Source organism: Notolabrus celidotus, chromosome 19, assembly GCF_009762535.1.
Source record: "Notolabrus celidotus isolate fNotCel1 chromosome 19, fNotCel1.pri, whole genome shotgun sequence".
Classification (NCBI taxonomy): domain Eukaryota; kingdom Metazoa; phylum Chordata; class Actinopteri; order Labriformes; family Labridae; genus Notolabrus; species Notolabrus celidotus.
Genome location: NC_048290.1, coordinates 5,308,728 through 5,328,762, shown reverse-complemented (window position 1 = coordinate 5,328,762; position 20,035 = coordinate 5,308,728). Strand labels below are relative to the sequence as shown.

Genomic DNA, 20,035 nt, shown 5'->3' with positions numbered 1-20,035 from the left:
TAAACCCCACAAATTCATGTCCAGTCTTTTCCATTGACATGTTTCCAAAGAGTTCTTCCCTGTGTCTCCTTATTCTCTTTGACTTGGAGCAAGACTATCTCTTCTGCTGCACGGCTTCTACTATTGAAGATAACAAGATGACATTTAATAAAATACCACTTAAGATGCATTTGGACCAAGAGTTCTGGGGCCTTTTAGCCCCAAGAAGTACTTTCCCAGGAACCAAAAGGTTCCTATGCCCCCATTGTTGTCTGCATTTCTGCGGGCTGAAGTCCCAGGTAGATTGTGCAAATCAGGCCAGTGACGTATGGAGAAAAAAAATTAAATAATATTTTGAAATCTTAATAAAAAACTAAGCTAGTTTGCATTCCCAGGAACTCCCTCTGTGTTTCAACAACTGTGTTAACTCCACAAACACTGTTACGTTCAACTGAAAGTCCCAGGACCTTTGAAAAGTACTACACCCCCAAGCAGGGGCTTTTCAGGGGGGAGATTATCTACCCCTGTACTACTAAATTTAGACCCTGGTTCCTCTGGTTGAAACGCACGTAGTTCAGGGGTAAAGTCCCTAGTTCCGGGGTAAAGTCCCTAGTTCTGGGGTAAAGTTCCTGCGGTGGAAAAGTGCATTTAGCTACTTAGCTGGAATGCTAAGTTATTGTTGTAGTAGCATAAATGTTTGAAATGCATATACAGAGAGCAGACTCCCTTGTCCACCTAACTTTACCTAAAGTTTGCAAATATATGCGAATGGTAGCTACAGGAAGCTAACGGTCATACCCGCCAAAATAAAAGAGGAACAACAAATTAAGAAAACTGTGCTTTTATTCTCTCAAAAGTTTCATAATAACTCTTAAATCTCACTAATGACAACGACAATCAGTTTTTCCCTTTTGGGATTGGCAGATTATTTTCCAGTATTTGGCCTGAAAAGCCTTTATGAGTATTTAAATACTGGTCTTTAATGTCAGGTGTTTTTCATTCACTCAAATGATTACAAGTCACCCCTGTGGTCTAACAGTCTGTCTTCTACTTTCTTTTGAAGGAAGAACATGTATGCTGGATTAGATCAACCTCAGATGAACGGTGACACTCCTCACGATGCAGGACATGGAGGAGGAGGAGGACACGAGGTCGGAGAGGAGCTTCAACGCACCAGAAAGTAACTATACGGACTATATTTCTTAAATGAAGCAGTGAAATAAACAAACACCATCCCTCTTTAGATGCATCCTCGTCTGTGTGAACCTTTTTAGTTCATACTCTCATGCTATCTTGCCCTGAAGCTGAGATCATCATTACCCTGATTATAATCTTGATGGCATATGATTTCTGGCAGGGTGCATCTTGGAGTAAAAGTCATAACCTGGAAACATATCCCAGCTGTAATCTCTTAAATCTGTCCCAGTTAGCTTCCAACGAGGAAATATTCCAACGCATTGTTCAAGACAATCAGAGCTCTTCACTCTTAGATAACTTTTTCTGTCATGCATCTGGGACGAGTCATCCTTTCACTGGAAATTTTGACCATGTGTCGTTTCTAGAAGTTGTATCTGCTAACTTGAGCCTCTCTCTCTCTTTGTAAGGTTTTGTGGAGGTCTCGTTCTGGACATCAAGCGGAAGCTGCCGTTTTTTGCCAGCGACTTCTATGACGCGATACACATCCAGTCTCTGTCGGCCATCCTCTTCATCTATCTGGGAACGGTCACCAATGCGATCACATTTGGAGGATTACTCGGCGATGCGACGGAAAACATGCAGGTAACACCTCACATGCTTTCTTTCTTATCACACTCTTCAAGTCTTACTATGTTCACTTTCATTCGAGACAAAACAAGCCTCTTGTAAACCTTAAACCACGTTCTCCTGCCAAGTTGTGACGTAACTGCTGACAAAATTTAACTTGGTGCTTGGAAATTACACCCTGACCTACATGTGAGCGTTTATAAACAACCGCAACTCCAGTCAGGTTGATCCAGTTTGGGTTCGGAATGCACTGACCTAAATCACAATGTTGTTATGGACTGATATGTCTACACAGCACCTTTTTTTAAAGATTACATATAGGCCTTTATTGATGAGATAGAAGAGTGGATAGAGTAGGAACTTGGAGGAGAGAGCGTGGAATGACGTGGTATAGGGTCAGAGGTCAGGGTTGAACCAGGGCAAGCTGCTCTGTATATAAGGTGCATTATTTCACCTGTCATCTTTTAAAGTGGAAAAAAGTTGGACATTTCTGGAACTGCCTTTTAGATTTTGAATGGGGTATTGCATAACAAAAAGGAACTGAAGGAACTCCTGCAGTAATAAAAATAATAATAATAATAATACATTTTATTTTTAAAAGCGCTTTAAAAGATTCTAAAAGACACTTTACTGGAAAATAAATTATACAATAGAAAAGCAAAGGAAAACAGTGCAGAAAAGCAAAGGAAAGCAAAGAAGCAAAACAGAACAAAACAATTATAGGTTAAAAGCCTTTTGTAAATAGGTGGGTTTTGAGTCCGGATTTGAATTTGGTGAGTGAGGGAGAGAATCTGAGGTGTTTGGGCAGTGACAGAGAAGGCCCTGACCCCCCAGTTAGTGTGACTTGTTGAAGCTGAAGAAGTAGTGATGAGAGATCCCTTTTTTCATGCAAAGTACAGGTCAAGCTTGATCCTACATTTCCCAGAATACAGCAGGACCGTATATTTTATTCTCTGACTCCTACATGCCCGCTTCTTGCACATGCAGTTTGTTTCAAAAGCATGTCATTGAAAATTTTAAGCCTAAGCTGAAGCCAGGGGGTGACATAATGAGTACTTTTATCAATCTTTAGACAAGTAAACTGAATATCATCTGTAAACAAGGTCTCCTTTTTATAGTGATGCATTTGTTATGGTTTTTAAAACAGCACTTCCTCGTTAAGGTGAATGATTAAGTCAAGTCAAGTCAAGTCAACTTTATTTATATAGCACATTTAAAACAACCAGTGTTGGCCAAAGTGCTTTACAAGGTAAAAAGTAAAAATTACATGAAGACAACAATAAACAACAACATAACAGGATATTAATGTCCTCTTCACGAGGAGAAGGCCAAAGAGAAGAGATGGGTCTTCAACAAAGATTTAAAACATTCAACAGTTGGGGCCGATCTTAATTGGAGTGGCAAGCCATTCCAGAGCTTGGGGGCCGCTGCTGCAAAGGCTCGGTCTCCCCGGGTTTTAAGGCGACTTTTAGGCACATCCAGGAGCAGCTGGTTTGTTGACCTCAGTGCTCGGGTTGGGTTGTGAGCATGGAGAAGATCAGCCAAGTAGGATGGTGCCAATCCATTTAGGGCCTTGTATGTTAAAAGTGCAACTTTAAAATCAATCCTGTGACGGACTGGGAGCCAGTGGAGAGCACGCAGCACAGGTGTGATGTGCTCCCTCTTTTTCCTGCCAGTCAGGAGGCGAGCTGCCGCATTTTGTACAAGCTGCAGGCGCTGAATAGACGCCATGTCTAAGCCGACATACAAAGAATTACAATAATCAAGCCTAGCCGTAATAAAGGCATGTACAACTCTCTCTAGATCCTTAGGAGGGAGATGTGCCTTCACCTTCGCTATGAGTCTCAGCTGGAAGAAGCTGAGACTCATACGTTGTGCAAAGTAGAAATTCTGCAGCCTGTATCATTGTTTGGAGATAGATTTTAAAGCTGAAGTAGCCACACGTTTATTCTGAGCCTTTGTTCCGATAACACCGGTCACACTAACTACTTTAAAGAGCTAAGAAGCATTGGTAAGTCGGCTCTAATGCACATGTCCGTGCATATTGTCTCAGCACTAATCAAACCTTCTGTTTTTCTACAAGTTGTTTTTATTATTCAGCTAGGCATTTTGCTCTGTAGCTAAACAAAGGTGTCTTCACCTCCACTGTTGCTCTTCTGGTGAAGTTACAGGAACAAATGGAGTGTTCCTCAGCTGATAAGCCATGCTAATATGGAGCTCAAGGATCATACTGCATCCATCTGTTGCGCCTTCTGTTGACTGAGCTGTGTATGGAAAAAGTTGCACAGTTCTGGTATTAAAGCACATACCACTGCATGCATCAGTGTGCACCTTGTTCCTTTTAGTATACAAGTTTATGCAGTCCTTACAGTTGCTTTGGCTTCTCTCCTGGCACCCAGCTGCATCCCTGCAAACCTGCACTGCACCGGCCTCAGGGATTTACCCGGGCTGTAAATAACTACAGATCCAGATTACGCCACTGCAGCTTCGTCATGGCTGCCTTTCTAATACCCCCCCCCCCCCCCCCCCCCCCCCCTCTCCCCCCCACACACACACACATACACACATACACACATACACACACAGTCACCTCCAGTGCTTTGCAAACCTGTTCCACTGCTGCCCACTCGAAGCAGAGGGTTTCCCTGCCCTCGCCTGACCTCTCTCTGCACAGGATACAGAACATAAACTCAATTACTCGGTTATCTGGCGTATCTGTGTGTGTGTGTGTGGCATTAAGCGTGTCAAATACACACAGATGGAACAAGTGACATAACAGGAAAGGAAACAGGCTTGTCCTGATTGGCTAGCTGTGCATTGTGTATTGTTTAGAAGTAAAACAAAGCTTCCAGCTGAGTGAGCAGAAATATTGTATATACTTAGTTTGAAGGCGAAGGAAAAGTTGCAGAAAAGCAAAGTAAAATATTCCAAAACATAATAAAAGAAGCCGTCACAGTCTCTCTAACAAGTAGTTAAAAAATCTAGGACGAAAGTTTCTTTTGTTTAGATTAATTTCACACAATTACAACAAAATAAAACTCATGAAGGTAGTAAAAAGGCTTGTGTGTGGGTGTGGTAGAAACCTGTCATTGACTTTTAAGAAACTGCACCTTATAGACTTATACAAGGTAATAAAAATATACAGAATGACCTGAAGCCTATGTGTCAGACATATAAAAAAACATGTCAAGTCTACATAACTTTGGAAGGCATTGTCTCTTTCTTCTATAAGCTGAACATGCTGCCGGGTGCTGTATGTTAAAGGCGCTGTAAGGAGTTTTCAACACATTGTGAAATAGTGTCACTCTTGTGCTGTCATCTCTTCATGACCTACACAGTAAAACAAGATCATCAACAACATGATTAGTTATTTCTTTGTTCTGATTTTTAGTGCCTGAGTTGATATTCAACACTCACCCTGAAGTGTTTATGTTTAGAGCTCTGCTGGTAAAGTTTGGCAGTGAGTAAGTGAGTAAGCAGGAGGAGTATTTTATCTTCAGATCTTCTTTTTGCATGTTTTGTCTTCATGGCTGGAGCCGGATTAGCAGAAAGACGTACGTCCTTTTGTTAACGTATTTGCACACGCCGTGACGGTTACATGCATGACCTCATCACTCTGCATTAAGTCGTCTTGAACAAAGAAAAGTCGTATTAAAGTTAAAGTCGATGATCTGGTTTCCATTCATGTGCTTCCACACATTTTTACCACAGTGGGTGACGGTGCTCATGGGAAATGTAGTCTTCATCTCAGGAAAGCACTAGGTGATGCACCGATCCGATCCTGGTACTGGATATCGGCTAGATCGGACTCAAAAAGCTAGATCGGATATCAGTGACAAGGGTCGATACAAATCTTGGGGTCTTGTTCACAAGTGAGGGGAAGAGGGAGCGCGAGATTGATAGACGGATCTAGACGGCGTCTGCAGTGATGTGGACGTTGTACCGGTCTGTCGTAGTGAAGAGAGAGCAGAGCCAGAAGGCAAAGCTCTCAATTTACCGGTCAATCTACGTTCCCACCCTCACCTGTGGTCACGAGCTGTGGGTAATGACCAAAAGAACGAGATCGCGAATACAAGCGGCCGATATGAGCTCTCTCCACAGGCCGTCTGGGCTCGGCCTTAGAGATAGGGTCAGGAGCTCAGACGTCCAGGAGAGGCTCAAAGTAGAGCCGCTGCTCCTCCACATCGAGAGGAGCCAGATGAGGTGGTTCGGGCATCTGGTCAGGATGCCTTCCGGACGTCTCCCTGGGGAGGTGTTTCGGGCATGTCAGTCTGGGAGGAGGCCACGGGGAAGGCCCAGGACACGCTGGCGAGACTATGTCTCTCAGCTGGTCTGGGAGCGCCTCGGTATCCTCCCAGAAGAGCTGGTGGAAGTGGCCGGGTAGAGGAGTGTCTGGGCTTCCCTGCTGAGGCTGCTGCCTCCGCGACCCGGACCCGGATAAGTGGAAGAAGCTGGATGGATGGGTGGATGGATTGATGGGTTGATATATAGTACGGCAGATCTATTCATCTCAGTTCTATGCTTTTCTGTGTTTACAACAGCCATGTGCATCTCCTACATTATCAGTCATGCATTTTGGCCCGGTGCAGCATGATGGAGGATAAATACAGAGGCTCTGCAGTTTAGCTGCATGTCACGCTTCTTTTGCTAACAACTCCGCCGGAACATGTGCAGCGGTAATGTTTCCACGGATGGCAGTCGTGCTGAAAAATATAATGGAAGCCCAAAGGAGGAAGTATACGTCAGCTGTAGCCTAATGCAAAGAAGGAAGAAACCTTCTGTAAATGGATTCAAAGTGTTAAAAAAGCAGACAGGTTATTGGATTTAATTGTTCCAACAAAGTCAGAAAAGTTGCCAAAACATGATTCTATCCTCACATTAAGGAATAGAGATTGTTAAATCAACACCGGGATTGGATCAGCTAGTATCGGTATCAGCAGATACCAAAGCCCAGGTATCGATATCGGTATCAGGACCTAAAAAGTAGGATCAGTGCATCCCTAGAAAGCACTACAGATTTCCTCCAAAGAGCTCAACACATCATCAAACTTCCTCACAGTGCCTTTAAACTCTGTCTCTGTTGTCTCCACAGGGAGTGTTGGAGAGTTTCCTGGGTACAGCACTGACTGGAGCAGTGTTCTGTCTGCTGGCCGGACAGCCCCTGACTATCCTCAGCAGCACGGGTCCCGTGCTCGTCTTCGAACGACTCCTCTTCAACTTCAGCAAGTGAGTGTTTCGCCGATCAAACTCATTCAGGGTGAAACAGGGTTCAGAAACAGCCTGAGCAGCCTGGGAGATATTTATAGGCTGTGGTCAATCCCCAAAAGACTCAAGTTGTTTGTGTGTTTGCAGAGATGCTTTCCTTGTGACCCCTCCAGATGCAATAAAAATAGAAGTGTTATGAATACAGGGAGATACTTCACAGTGAGAGGGTCGTTTTGGGGTTTTCTTGTATTTAATTTTAAAGATACCTCACTGGAACTCTTTGCTCTTGCTGCAGATGATTGTGAATTTCAACCTTTCAACCCTTTGTCTTTAATAGCTCAAGGATGGAGTCTAATTTCATCCTTGAATCCAACAGGACAACATTTTTGACAGGATATCAACTTATTTGTCAATCTATCTGGATAAAAACTACACTTTTTTTGATGCAGTCTTCATCATTTATACACATTTTCTACATTTATGTCTTTTCACAACACCTGCTGTGTACCAAAGGTTGCTCAACGCTGACCCCTCCCTCCTCTTTCACTGTACTCTCTCTCACATAGACTCTTCTAGCATTACCAAACACCATGCTGCTTATGTTCCATTATCAATAATTCACACTCATTTAATTTTACTCTGAGTAAAGAATGTTGTGGGGACTGTGGCCTCTGAATGTTTCCATGCCTGAAGTAAAAGGCTGCTGAGTCAGTGACAGCTGCTAGCCTGTCCACAGCTGTGGGATACGTATATCTCACAGTGCATGGTTTACATATTAAGTAGAGCCTGCTGGTTACAAGTGTTGCATGACTTTGAATTAGTGTTGTTTTATTTTCAAGGAGCTCAACCTTTAGAAATAAGCTTAAACTTCTAATAATCCAGGTTAGAAAGGATTGAGAGATCTATTGAGTTTTTAAAAAGGGTTTATTGTTGCTTAGAAGTAAAATATTGGTGGCAGGGACACAATTAATCACCACCACTTCTGTTCTTTCTCCTCAGAGACAACGGGTTCGACTACCTGGAGTTCCGGCTGTGGATCGGGCTGTGGTCGGCAGTATTCTGCCTGCTGCTGGTCGCTACAGACGCCAGCTTCCTGGTTCAGTACTTCACTCGTTTCACAGAAGAAGGCTTCTCCGCGCTCATCAGCTTCATCTTCATCTATGACGCCTTCAAGAAGATGATAAAGCTGGGCCACTACCACCCGATCAACGACGACTACGATCCAAACTTAGTCACCCAATATGACTGCAAATGCATACCTGGTATGTAGTTTCAGTTTTTGCTAAGGAACTCCTCAAATGGGGCAGTATAGATAGATTACAGGAGTGGGGGAGTCTCTTGTAACATAAGCAAAGACTGATACCACCACACAGACACCTTGAACTCTAATGTTTCTCCTCATTGTTGATTGTTTTTGGCGCCATTTGAATCTTAACACCAGAGTTCAGTTTTCATTGTCTGGTATCAGTGCTGATACTAAGTGTTGCCCTGAAGTTGCCTTTTTTTTTTTGTTGTTTTTGCTATGTTTGCAGTAGAGATAAAACATGATACAAGTATGTGTCGCTCTGTAGATACCAGTGTTTGCTTATTCCACAACCTTATCAGTCCTCTGTGTCTCCAACAAGCTGTCCGGATCGTTTGTAGAGATCTGACACAAGTTCCAAGGGAAAGTGTTAAACTGGGAGATTTTCATTGTGGTGAAATGACATTTATGTATCTTTTTAATAGGCAACTCATCGGAGCTAATTGATGTCTCGGCCTGGACGAACAGTTCTGATCTGGTATGTGCCGCTCTGGTTTTTCATGACATTTTGTTGCACAGATTCAAGATGATAAGACTTGTTATTCTTGTTGGTTTAATGGACATCTTATGCTTTGTATCCTCCAGCCTGTGAATGCCACCTGGGCGTCCCTGACCAAGAAGCAGTGTCATCAATATGGAGGTCAGCTGGTCGGAGAGTCCTGTGGCTTCGTGCCTGACATCACCCTGATGTCCTTCATCCTGTTCTTTGGGACTTACACTTGCTCCATGGCTCTGAAGAAGTTCAAGACCAGCCGCTTCTTCCCCACCAAAGTGAGTTCTGTTAAAACTGTTGAATAAAAGACAACTTTCTCTCAGAAGGAGGAAGCTAGATCTCGTTTTGCATTAAAGCAAAAGACTGTCAAAGTGGCTATGGCTATTTAATGCTAATGAACGAGACAAAGGCGGTGGATTGTTAGCAAAGACAACTATTTAGCTAAGCCATGAACAAAAGCAGGGAAAATGTGACTCCACCAAACACAACTAGGGTTGCCACCTTGGATTTGTGAGAAAGAGACACTCAACCAATTGTTTTGGGTGCATGGCTTGGCCACTATTACCAGTTCAGACTGACCAAATGAACATAAAATTCGGACATATGACTCTGGTAAGCTCTGCCGCTGCAATCTTGTCTTCTTCTGGTGAACCTTTTTTGGTCACAAAAGTTGCAATGGCAATCTTCCTACCACAGCTTGCTGCTTTTTTGTTTTTGCCTGGATTTCCAATGCGTTTTTCCCTTCATATACGTCGGTCAATTAGTTTGAGCGCTAGGGCGTGTGCGTGTGACATACCCATAGATGGGAAGAAAACGGAGGCAATTTTAGAAAAGCAGCAGAAGCACGGGGGACCTTTCTAGACTACAGAACGAAGGAAATCAAATGAGGTTTTTGCATTTTCCCCAAAAAGCGGGACAAATTGTGTCCCGGAGATGTTTTTATTTTCCGGGGACAATTCTGGGAAAAACGGGACGGGTGGCAACTCTAGTTACAAGTCAACATTTGTGGTGTTAGATACATATAATTGCATACACTGGGCTGCATTAGCTCACACTTGAATGGCTAGTATGGCCTGTCAGTGTTTGTACAAACATGTAGTTTAACAGCCAGTTATTCGACAACAGGCTGAAACCAAACACTGTCTAACCTTCTGTTGACGTTTCTCCCCTCCAGGTGAGGAAGCTCATCAGTGACTTCGCAATCATCTTGACCATTCTCCTCTTCGTCGGCGTGGACGCCTTAGTCGGAGTGAACACTCCCAAGCTCATTGTGCCAAGTGAATTCAAGGTACAAACCTCACATGGAAGAAACACTTGTGAAGTACATTTATAAAGTTGTCCACACTCCATTGTGTGTTTGAAATCATTGCACTGAACTGTTTGAAGTCGAATGACAACAACCAGCCAGGTGCAGTTTCCTCTGATTACACTGATCCATGTTTCTTGGAGAAAGCTGCAGTTCTTTAAAAATCCCAGTATAATGCATCCTTTATGTTCTGCCCAGTGAGTGATACATATTACCTGAAACACAAGCACAGTCAGTCTTGTAGCTAAGCTCAAATTTAAAAACCTACCCCCAAGCCTTGACATAGAGGAAGAGAACGATGGGGTGGAAAAGAAGGTACCTGCATCAAATAACATCTTGATTATAGGTGATGTGAGAACACACAGGATCTTAAATTTGTAAGAACAGAGGCAGCTTTGTTTGGCCACAGAGTCTTGATTCACAATTTTCTGTCCTGTAATGATGCACCAGTAATTTCAGACTTGGTTTAGTGTTATACTTTATGAAGTAACCCCCTCCAGTGAAGTTATTTTTTTGTATTTGTGAGATGTTATCCATGTCTTAGAGATCAGGGCACAGAGGGATTCACGTTAACAGTGTTGTTCTTCTCTTTCCTCCAGCCCACAAGTCCACACAGAGGCTGGTTTGTTAAACCGTTTGGAGGGAACCCGTGGTGGGTGTACCTGGCAGCCATGCTCCCTGCTCTGCTGGTCACCATCCTCATATTCATGGACCAGCAGATCACAGCTGTGATTGTCAACAGGAAGGAGCACAAACTGAAGGTTGGTGAAACAACTGAGAGATGCATATTCAAGAAGAAAACTAAATGCAACAAAGGGCTGTGAGTCTGAACTGGAAATGTTAGGGGCCAAAAGTCCAAAGTAGCCTCCCTAAAGAATCTGTGAACTGAGACTTGAATTTAATCATCTCTCTTAAGCCTAAAACAGTCACATTTAATATTTCTGCTATATTTTATGTGCACATTATGAGGAAGCACATGGCCACCTCATTAACTCCATTTAAAATCTCAGTGTCCGTCATACTGGCGATGAATCAGCTTGCTTTAAGTCTGCATTTTTTGCACCGTTTGAAAATAAGATGATCTATTAACAGCCATGTAACACATCTTACATATTTAGTCTCAATCTAAGAGTCTCTCCTCTTCTAGTTTGATTCCTATCTTCCTAAAGGTGCATTTTTACCAAGAGTTCCAGGGTCTTTTAGCCCCCAGAACTACTTTCCCTGGAACTTAAAGGTTCCTGTGCCCCCATTGTTGTCTGCGTTTCGACCGCGGGCTGAAGTCCCGGGTAGATTGTGCAAATCAGGCCAGTAATGTATGGAGAAAAAATATATATATTAAATAATATTTTGAAATCTTGATAAAAAACTAAACTAGTATGCATTCCCAGGAACTCCCTCTGTGTTTCAACAACTGTGTAAACTCCACAAACACCGTTACGTTCAACCGAAAGTCCCAGGACCTTTTGAAAAGTACTACCCCCCAAGCAGGGGCTTTTCAGGGGGGAGATTATCTACCCCTGTACTACTAAATTTAGACCCTGGTTCCTCCGGTCGTAACGCACGTAGTTCAGGGGTAAAGTCCCTAGTTCCAGGGTAAAGTTCCTGCGGTGGAAAAACGCCTTAACTCAGCCTTCTGCTCTCTTTCCTCCTCTCCTCTCAGAAAGGAGCAGGCTACCACTTGGACCTGTTCTGGGTGGCCGTCCTCATGATCATCTGCTCTTTCATGGGCCTGCCGTGGTACGTGGCCGCTACGGTCATCTCCATCGCCCACATCGACTCCCTGAAAATGGAGACGGAGACGTCAGCCCCCGGAGAGATGCCCAAATTCCTGGGTGTGAGGTGAGTCGAAGCAGCTGCTGGGACCGGGTGTTTATCCCATTTAACCCTCCTATTGTGAACGGGTCAAGTCTGGCCTGTTTTCAAGGTCAGATGGGAGCAAAAACTTCAAGAACAATAGGGAGGGTTAAGACATGCATAGTTTCCTCTACGAGTATGTGACCAGAATAAATATATCTTCTCCTTCTTGAGCTTCCAAGTGAATTGTTGTGACTTTTTATAGTGATTTAATTATATTTATTTTGGATTCCCAAGTGTAAATACACTCTTGGCAGGTGGCTGGGAGGCAGACCTGGAAGTTTTTTATGACTATGAGCTGTGTTTTAAAGGGCAAATGTCTACAAGCGTGCACAAGACCAGAAGTTTCTCCTTTTAGAAATCACAACTAATTTCAAAATGCTTGCAAGTAAGGGACCCTGATTCTTTTTATACCCCATGATGCATTTTAAATAGTCATTGCAAGACCATTTAGGTTTTTGTTGCATAGAAGAATGATGTAACGTCAATAAATCATAAATCAGTGAATCACAAGAACACAAAAAAGACAATACTGGAATCTCAGAAAAGGAAGGATACACTCAACTCTGCTGCTGGAGGGAACGTGGAGAGATGATGGTTGACCATGCTCATATTTTCTGGTCTTGCCCCCTTATTAAGCCTTACTGGAAGGAAGCAGCAACAATTATGATTAGTACAACATTCATCTTGCTTTACCTCGGACATATCCCTGACGGACTAAGTAAATACGATGCCTACCTCCTAAAGATTTTGCTTTGGCTTCAGAGGAAGTGCCCTACTGCTGGTATCTTTATTAATATCCTAAAACAACTACATCTTTTAGAGCAAATGACCTATTCTATACGGCTTCAAAAAGAACTGAGGGGAAAAGGATGGGAGAAAGGGTGGACTTATTTAGCCAGGGAAAAGAATTCATTGTAACTATGTGTGACCCAAGTGTGCATTTTGTGTTGCATCTCATCTAAATGTATGCTTTCTTGTACAGACCAAGCCATGACCTCATGTTTTTGTGTTCTTGTGTAAGTGTGTACATATGTATGTAAACATGTATGCTCTGGAAAAAAATACCTCCAGAAAAAAAAAGGAAGGATATAGAAGAAAGCTTCACAGAGCCCTTAAACACCAATATATACAATAATAGCATGATGGATTTGTGATATAGTAGTTTACAATAGTTGTCTTCATATAGTTAATTAGGATGTGAATAGTTTCCTACCTTAACTATCCTGTTGAAGGTAAAGTTCACACTCCAACAGGCAGTTTTTATGGATACACAACTCTTAAAAACCTATCTTTGTTTCAAATTTGTATTCTACTATGAAGTTGTTCCTTAGCAAACATGGTTTGACATAATTATGTGTTTCTTTCTCACCAATCCAGGGAGCAAAGAGTCACCGGTATCTTTGTCTTCCTCCTGACTGGACTCTCTGTCTTCATGGCCCCCATCCTCAAGGTGAGCGCTCCAGCTTTTTTTAAAAATTCTTCAATGTAGAAATCTGGATTACTGTCCACATCTTTCAGGACAAACTCTTGTCACCCCTCTGAGATTTGAAATAATTTCAAATCTTTGTACTCATCCGATTAGAAAGTCCCATAGTTGAAGTAATGTGATGTGAAACAAGCATGCTCATCAGGGCTTTAAGCTCCGATTGCAGCTGAGTGCCTTCTCGAGTTTCCATTCCCACATTAAGCTGCCAAACAGAAAAAATGTGAAGTCACTGAGGAGGAGATTGTTGGGGCTTGTGCTCCCTCTTGTGGACGCTTTGAATACTCTGCACTCAGCACAGATTATCAGATACTAAGAAAGTCTGAAGAGGAAAATCAATTCTAAGTCAGACTTTTGGAAAGATGCTGTATTTATAATAATCCCTTTTTGAAATGCTGTTTTTTCTGTCTTGAATATTGCTTTTTTATGTAGGTAGGACTTCTTCTCCACTTGTTTTCTTGCATGAACTTTTCCCCCTACTGCATCAAAAACCCTCAGCTTAATCTAAACAAGTCGTTACCAAACTTTTACTAATCACAGCCAACAGACTTGTCAACACTAATGTCCCGACTAAAAGAACATTCTTAGAAAAGCTGCTTGTGGAGTATTTTTAAACCACGCGACCAAGCTAAAAATAAACTTTCTCATTACATGCATAAAGAGTGTTATCCCTACCTAGAATAGTTTAAATGTGTCATGTTTGAATGTTATTTAACCTTAGCAAACATTACCTCATTCACATATATATCAACTGTTCCCATTGTGCTCTGTGTCCTTCAGTTCATTCCCATGCCTGTGCTCTACGGTGTGTTCCTCTACATGGGTGTGGCTTCTCTCAACGGTGTCCAGGTGAGTGAATGGAGTGCTTACTTATCAGTGTTGGGCAAGTCACTTAACATCTCTAATGACTTACTTATAACACTTATTGACTTTGTGAACATATTGACCTTGACTTTGGTCAAATATTATGTGACGAATTACTATTCAATAAAACTAACAATGCTTTTTACTTAAATTAATTCATACCATGTCAAAAGAAAACTTCAACAAAATAAATATTTGAATTTGTACACATAAAAAACAGGAAAACAAGGTTGTAAGTGACATTAGCTGCTATTATTAGCTAAGCCTCAGTGACAGCAGCACTCCTTTGAACATAAACCTACCTGAATACCTTTTAAATCAAACAAAAAAAGATTTGCTGGTGACTATTTTACTGCCGAGACACAACATGGAAGCAAAGCTACAGGTGGCCTTATAGCAGCTAAGAAACCAGGTGAAACCATAGACTGTATATATAATGGACAGCGTCACTCTGCCTTTTCCCATTGTACCGTTTTGATTCCAAAATATCCCGTTCCAGAACGCAGACATCTTGTAAATTTTCAACAGCCAGAGTAGGGACTTTGTGTGTTTCCACAGTAACAAGCTCCGCCCTACAGCATACCGTCCTGAGGTCCTACAGAGTTTCTCTCTACGGCAGCTGTCAATCAAAGCAAACCCGGATGTAAAACCCCGTTTTTTAACCTCTAATAACCAACGAAAAAGAAACTTGACAGAAAAAAGAGGCCTTGAACACAAAACAGTCAAATAATAACTACACATCACCACAGCATACGGATGTGAGAAACATTCGTACCATGTGTATTTATTTTTTAAAGTTTGACTGCAGACAGAGTTTTTGACCTATACTGCAGCCAGCCACTAGGGGGAGCAGTTTTTGTGGCAGCCTCACTTCGAGCCGAGCGAGATGACGTCTAATTTTATATACAGTCTATGGTTGCTACCTAGATGCTAAGACATGAAAAAAAAATGATAATCTTACTTACTAGTGGCAAGCTAGCAGCTAAGAAACAACTTGTAAGAAAACCACTGAAGACTTGGTAGCAGCTACGGCATGCCAATGAAGCTCCTGTAGCTAGAAGCTAAGATAACATGCATGCAAAGGCACAGGTGCAAATATGTAAATGAAGCTACTTGGGGACATCTAGATGCTAAAAGACAAAATGTTAAAGTGCTGGCAAGCTAGCTAAGACACAACTCTTAAGGAAGACGTGCTTGCAGCTAAGACATAAATGAAGCTACTTCAACTAGAAGCTAAGACAACATGCAGGAAAAGTTATGATTTAAATGAAGTTACTGGTGGCTAATTAGGTGCTAAGACAACCCACCATAATCTTACATACTGTTGGCAAGCTTACAACCAAAAAAACAATCAACCCAACCCCCTTATCATTAAATATCTATCATGCCACTACTTCACAAAGCTGCTGTTACAGCTGCACAATGACAGCCATGAACTTAAAGATAAGAATCTAAATATGTCTTACCTGTTTTTGTGGTTCTATCAGTTCATGGACCGGCTACAGCTCCTCCTGATGCCAGCCAAGCACCAGCCGGACCTGATCTACCTGCGACACGTTCCCCAAAGACGCATCCACCTCTTCACCTTCATCCAAGGTTTATGCCTGGCCCTCCTCTGGATCCTCAAGTCTACTGTGGCTGCCATCATCTTCCCTGTCATGGTGAGGAAATGCTGCTGAACACAACACACACACAGAACTCTCTCTCTCTTGGAATGAGAGCTAATCAAAGTACTCCTGCGTTCACAGATCTTAGCTTTGGTTGCTGTACGTAAGGCGATGGACTACGTGTTCTCCCAACATGACCTGAGCTACCTGGACGACGTCATCCCAGAGAAAGACAAGAAGAAGAAGGAGGATGAGAAGAAAAAGAAAGGGAAGAAGAAGGGGAGCATTGACAGCGAAATTGAATTTGTAAGTACTTTTACTTGAATATATCAAATAGGTGTGTAGGCTTTGTAAACCAAAATCCATTGTGCCATGTGACTGTCTGAAGCCTCCTCTAGATGTGTTAATGTTCTCCATCCCTCCTCCTACAGTCCGACTACCCCTACCGTGACAATATCCCCAGTATAAAAATCTCTATGGATATGATGGAGCAGCAGCCCATGTTGGGGGATAAATCTTTGGATAGTGAGTACTGGCGAGAACTTGTTTTGCCTGAGCTCTGTGCAAACTGAGCTCTGAAGGCGCTTCAAGCTCTCTCTTGTCATACTAGTTTTCTCTCTCATGCACTAACAAAACTGATGCTTCCGATTTCCCATATTGATTTCTGGTGGTTCAGCTCTGCTCTACCCAGCCTTTTAGATCAGCCTTAAAAGCAGCTTCTTTTCTTTCCCATTTCACTTCCTTCAGTGTTTATGAAATGTGATTTAAAGCTTCTCTTCTCTACTTTTCTCCCCCCCCCCCTTCCCCTAAGGAGATGATGCATCCAAGACTTTCCTTAACCCGCATTCGCCGTGCTGAGCACTACTTTGAGTCTCCCACTGTGGCCGAGTGAGTGAGTACCAGCTGGCATTCATTTCACATATTTTTTTCTCTCTCAAAAAAAAGTGATTCATGCTGCATGAATTTCCAGTCCCTCACACACTGAACCTACATCCCTTTCTTCCCTTCTTTTCTCTTCCAGTCTTGAAAAGGGGGCCTACGCAAAAGGTTTGCCTCAGATCCGAATAGACAGGGACACCGGGGAGAACGGTTTCGTCTGGAAGAAGAACTCTGAAACTGATCTGTGAATGAATTAATCCAAAGATGCAACAGAACCAGCACAGAATAGATACAAACAATAACCGTCCTCCTTTTGTATGATAGTATTTTTTTTACACTCCTCTTGTGAGGATTGAAATCAAGATGGCTGGAAGTATTTTCCTCTCTGACACTTTTGTGGTACTGAATCTTAACGAGGGCTGACACAGGATACGTTTGAGTATTCTTTATTTGTTCCCAGACAACAAAAGGGTTACTTAAGGTCATCTTTATGCAGTTTTTATGCAAAATTAATATATTATGAGTGTGTACGCTGATTATTTACAACAAGCGTCCGGCCAAAGACGTTGAATAATGGAAGATGCCCATGAAAAAACAGGATTTTAGTATATGGATGTTTTAATTTCACTCTGTAAATATCAAAGTCTCTCTCTCTTTTTTTTTTATAATTAACTCCAAAAATAACCAGCCTCTGTTTTAGCTTTACGGTTTTGTTTGATACAGTTTCTCATAAAGTAATTTCTCATGTTTGTAGGAGTAGGAGTTGAAGTCACAGCTCCTGGTATCAAAAAGATTAAAAGAGTGCATTTGCTTTTCTTGTAGTGAACGAAAGGTCATCTGTGAACTCTCACAGGGCGGATATTAATTTTAAATCAATGGGCATATCAATAATTAATCAAAGGCTGCATATTCATAACACACTTGATAAAGTTAGCATCAAAGAGACTGGAACTGTTTTTATTTTCTTTTTCCATATTTATTGTATTTAAACTTAAAAGCGGAACAACTGAATCTGAAGTATGATATTATTTCCTGTGGTGTGTATCCACCCGGCTGTCTCGTCCCCTGTGTTGGGGAGCGTTAGATGTATCATACCTGTATGTAGCTCTACCTCTTATATTTCTCAGTAGGTGCCAGGCATTATACGTTCAAAACTTCTTTTGTGCAATTATTTGTGATCAAACACTGATTTATTTAATCTCAACTGGCACTGTGTAAGATCTCTGAATCTTCACTTTGAGTTTCTCTCTCTGTGACACTTAAAGATATTTTATTCTATTTTTGTTGATCAGTATGAACTAATTATGTGTAATTTTTGCAGTGTTTTTAAAGGGTAAATCCACCAAAAATCATGTTCCAAAAATTGTAAATTATTCGCTCTCGTTGCAAGAAGGAATTTAAAACTTATAATAGCATTACTTTAAAATAAAGCAGCATTTTTTTTGTTTTGTATTATGTAATGAAGTTGGGTGTTTGATATCCTCACACGCTTGACCGTAGACCCTCGAAGTCTGAGTTAAATTTTCCTTTAAAATGTGATCATGTTTTAAAGCTTTAATGTGATAAATTCTCAAACTTTGAGCTTTTTTTTCTTTTTTAAAAGAAAGTATTTACGTGTGTGTTTTTTTTTTTTTAAATGCAAATCAGCAAACAATCACTGTGAGGCTATGCAATGTTGTGAAGAGCTGCTTTATTCTGTACAGGGTTGAAAGTGTTTTTGCAGCAGCTTCTCTTTAAATGACAGTTTTCTTCATCATTATAATCTGTGCATCATCATCTTAAACCCGCTTAGATGCAGTTTGATTAGTCTTAAATTTTCTCGTATTACTTAAATGACTTGATCATGCGTCTGTTGCTGATTGAATTATGAAACTGATTCAGTCCATTTTTAGGATATTCATGCATATCTGAATGTAACACATCTCAATCACTGTAAATGTACATGTGTATATAATATTCTTTTGACGAGAGCAATCACTGCCGTCTCAGATCTGTAGAGCTAATAAGGGCTTCCGTTATTGCTTCCCAAATCTCATCTTAAACTCGCTCATATATCAAAATGTGAAGCACAAGACTGTTGAGAACCAAAAAAATCAAAATCCACATCGTCTTCCACTTTCTGTGATCTGTATATCTTGACTTTCTGGCGTCCTGATTCCACGATAAATGTAATATTTTTGATGTTTCTATCTCTGAAATCAATTTTATACAAATATCTTTAATAGCTTAATAATCATAGGTTACACTGAAGGAGACAGATGTCTGTGAGTGTGTTTTTTATGGACTTGTGTTTTGAATGAAAGCAATAAAAAAGTCCAAATGATTCTTAAATACACAATGTCTGGGTTTCTTTTTTTTCAAGATGGAGAGCATAAAACACCCAAATGTAAAGAAGATCAAATAAGCACTACACACCTAGATTTGTACAATTAAACACACATTTAATTTAATGAATTAACCATAGTCCTTTTTGGAGTCCCTGAGCTCCCTTGTCCCGTAGGTTCCTCCATGGATGTCCTGCTGCTGTAGGCGTTCCAGACTCCAGCTGCTACAACTACTACTATCAGTCTCACCACTATCATCTCTCTCTCTTCATCTCTCCTCTATCCCTCCTTCCAACCCCAACACAGTAACACCAGATGTCTGTCTAACATGAGTCTGGTCCTGCTGGAGGTTTCTGCCTGTTAAAGGAAGTTTGTCCTTGCTACTGTAACTTGCTAAATGCAGCCAAGTGCTCTGCTCATGGTGGATTAAGATGAGATCAGACTGAGTCCTGCCTCTCTCTGTCTTCATCTCTCCTCTATCCCTCTTTCCAACCCCAACTCAGTCTCACCAGATATATTTCTATAAGTCTGGTCCTGCTGGAGGTTTCTGCCTGTTAAAGGAAGTTTGTCCTTGCCACTGTAACTTGCAATTCTGCAAAGTGCTCTGCTCATGGTGGATTAAGATCAGATCAGACGGAGTCCTGCCTCTCTCTGTCTTCATCTCTCCTCTATCCCTCTTTCTAACCCTAACACGGTCTCAGCAGATGTGTGTCTAACATGAGTCTGGTCCTGCTGGAGGTTTCTGCCTGTTAAAGGAAGTTTGTCCTTGCCACTGTAACTTGCTAAATGCTGCAAAATGCTCTGCTCATGGTGGATTAAGGTGAGATCTGACTTGAGTCCTGTCTGTGAGATGGAACTGGATCTTAATGTTAATGTTGATGTCCCTGAGCTCCCTTGTCTCGTAGGTTCCTCTTAGTCATTGCCGTAGACTTCCTGCTGCTGTGGATGTGCCAAACTCCAGCTGCTACAAC

At 41.7% G+C, this 20,035-nt stretch overlaps 1 protein-coding gene across 4 annotated transcripts in view; it reads left to right on the top strand.

Moving 5' to 3' along the window:
• The window catches only part of LOC117830946 (electrogenic sodium bicarbonate cotransporter 1-like), a 45,093-nt gene extending 26,020 nt beyond the window's left edge, over window positions 1-19,073 (top strand). Inside the window, exons 11-26 of one of the 4 annotated variants that reach the window (XM_034709316.1) lie at window positions 1,043-1,159; window positions 1,584-1,758; window positions 6,836-6,969; window positions 7,948-8,210; window positions 8,677-8,729; window positions 8,837-9,022; window positions 9,919-10,032; window positions 10,650-10,811; window positions 11,711-11,889; window positions 13,285-13,357; window positions 14,171-14,239; window positions 15,742-15,915; window positions 16,003-16,167; window positions 16,293-16,386; window positions 16,676-16,753; window positions 16,883-19,073. In XM_034709316.1, the coding sequence (XP_034565207.1) occupies window positions 1,043-1,159; window positions 1,584-1,758; window positions 6,836-6,969; window positions 7,948-8,210; window positions 8,677-8,729; window positions 8,837-9,022; window positions 9,919-10,032; window positions 10,650-10,811; window positions 11,711-11,889; window positions 13,285-13,357; window positions 14,171-14,239; window positions 15,742-15,915; window positions 16,003-16,167; window positions 16,293-16,386; window positions 16,676-16,719 (2,002 nt within the window). In that variant the 3' untranslated portion in view covers window positions 16,720-16,753; window positions 16,883-19,073. Of the gene's footprint in view, window positions 1-1,042; window positions 1,160-1,583; window positions 1,759-6,835; window positions 6,970-7,947; window positions 8,211-8,676; window positions 8,730-8,836; window positions 9,023-9,918; window positions 10,033-10,649; window positions 10,812-11,710; window positions 11,890-13,284; window positions 13,358-14,170; window positions 14,240-15,741; window positions 15,916-16,002; window positions 16,168-16,292; window positions 16,387-16,672; window positions 16,754-16,882 lie in introns of all 4 variants that reach the window. The other 3 variants (XM_034709317.1, XM_034709315.1, XM_034709314.1) reach the window with 3 other exon arrangements.
• The last annotated feature ends 962 nt before the right edge of the window (window positions 19,074-20,035 follow it).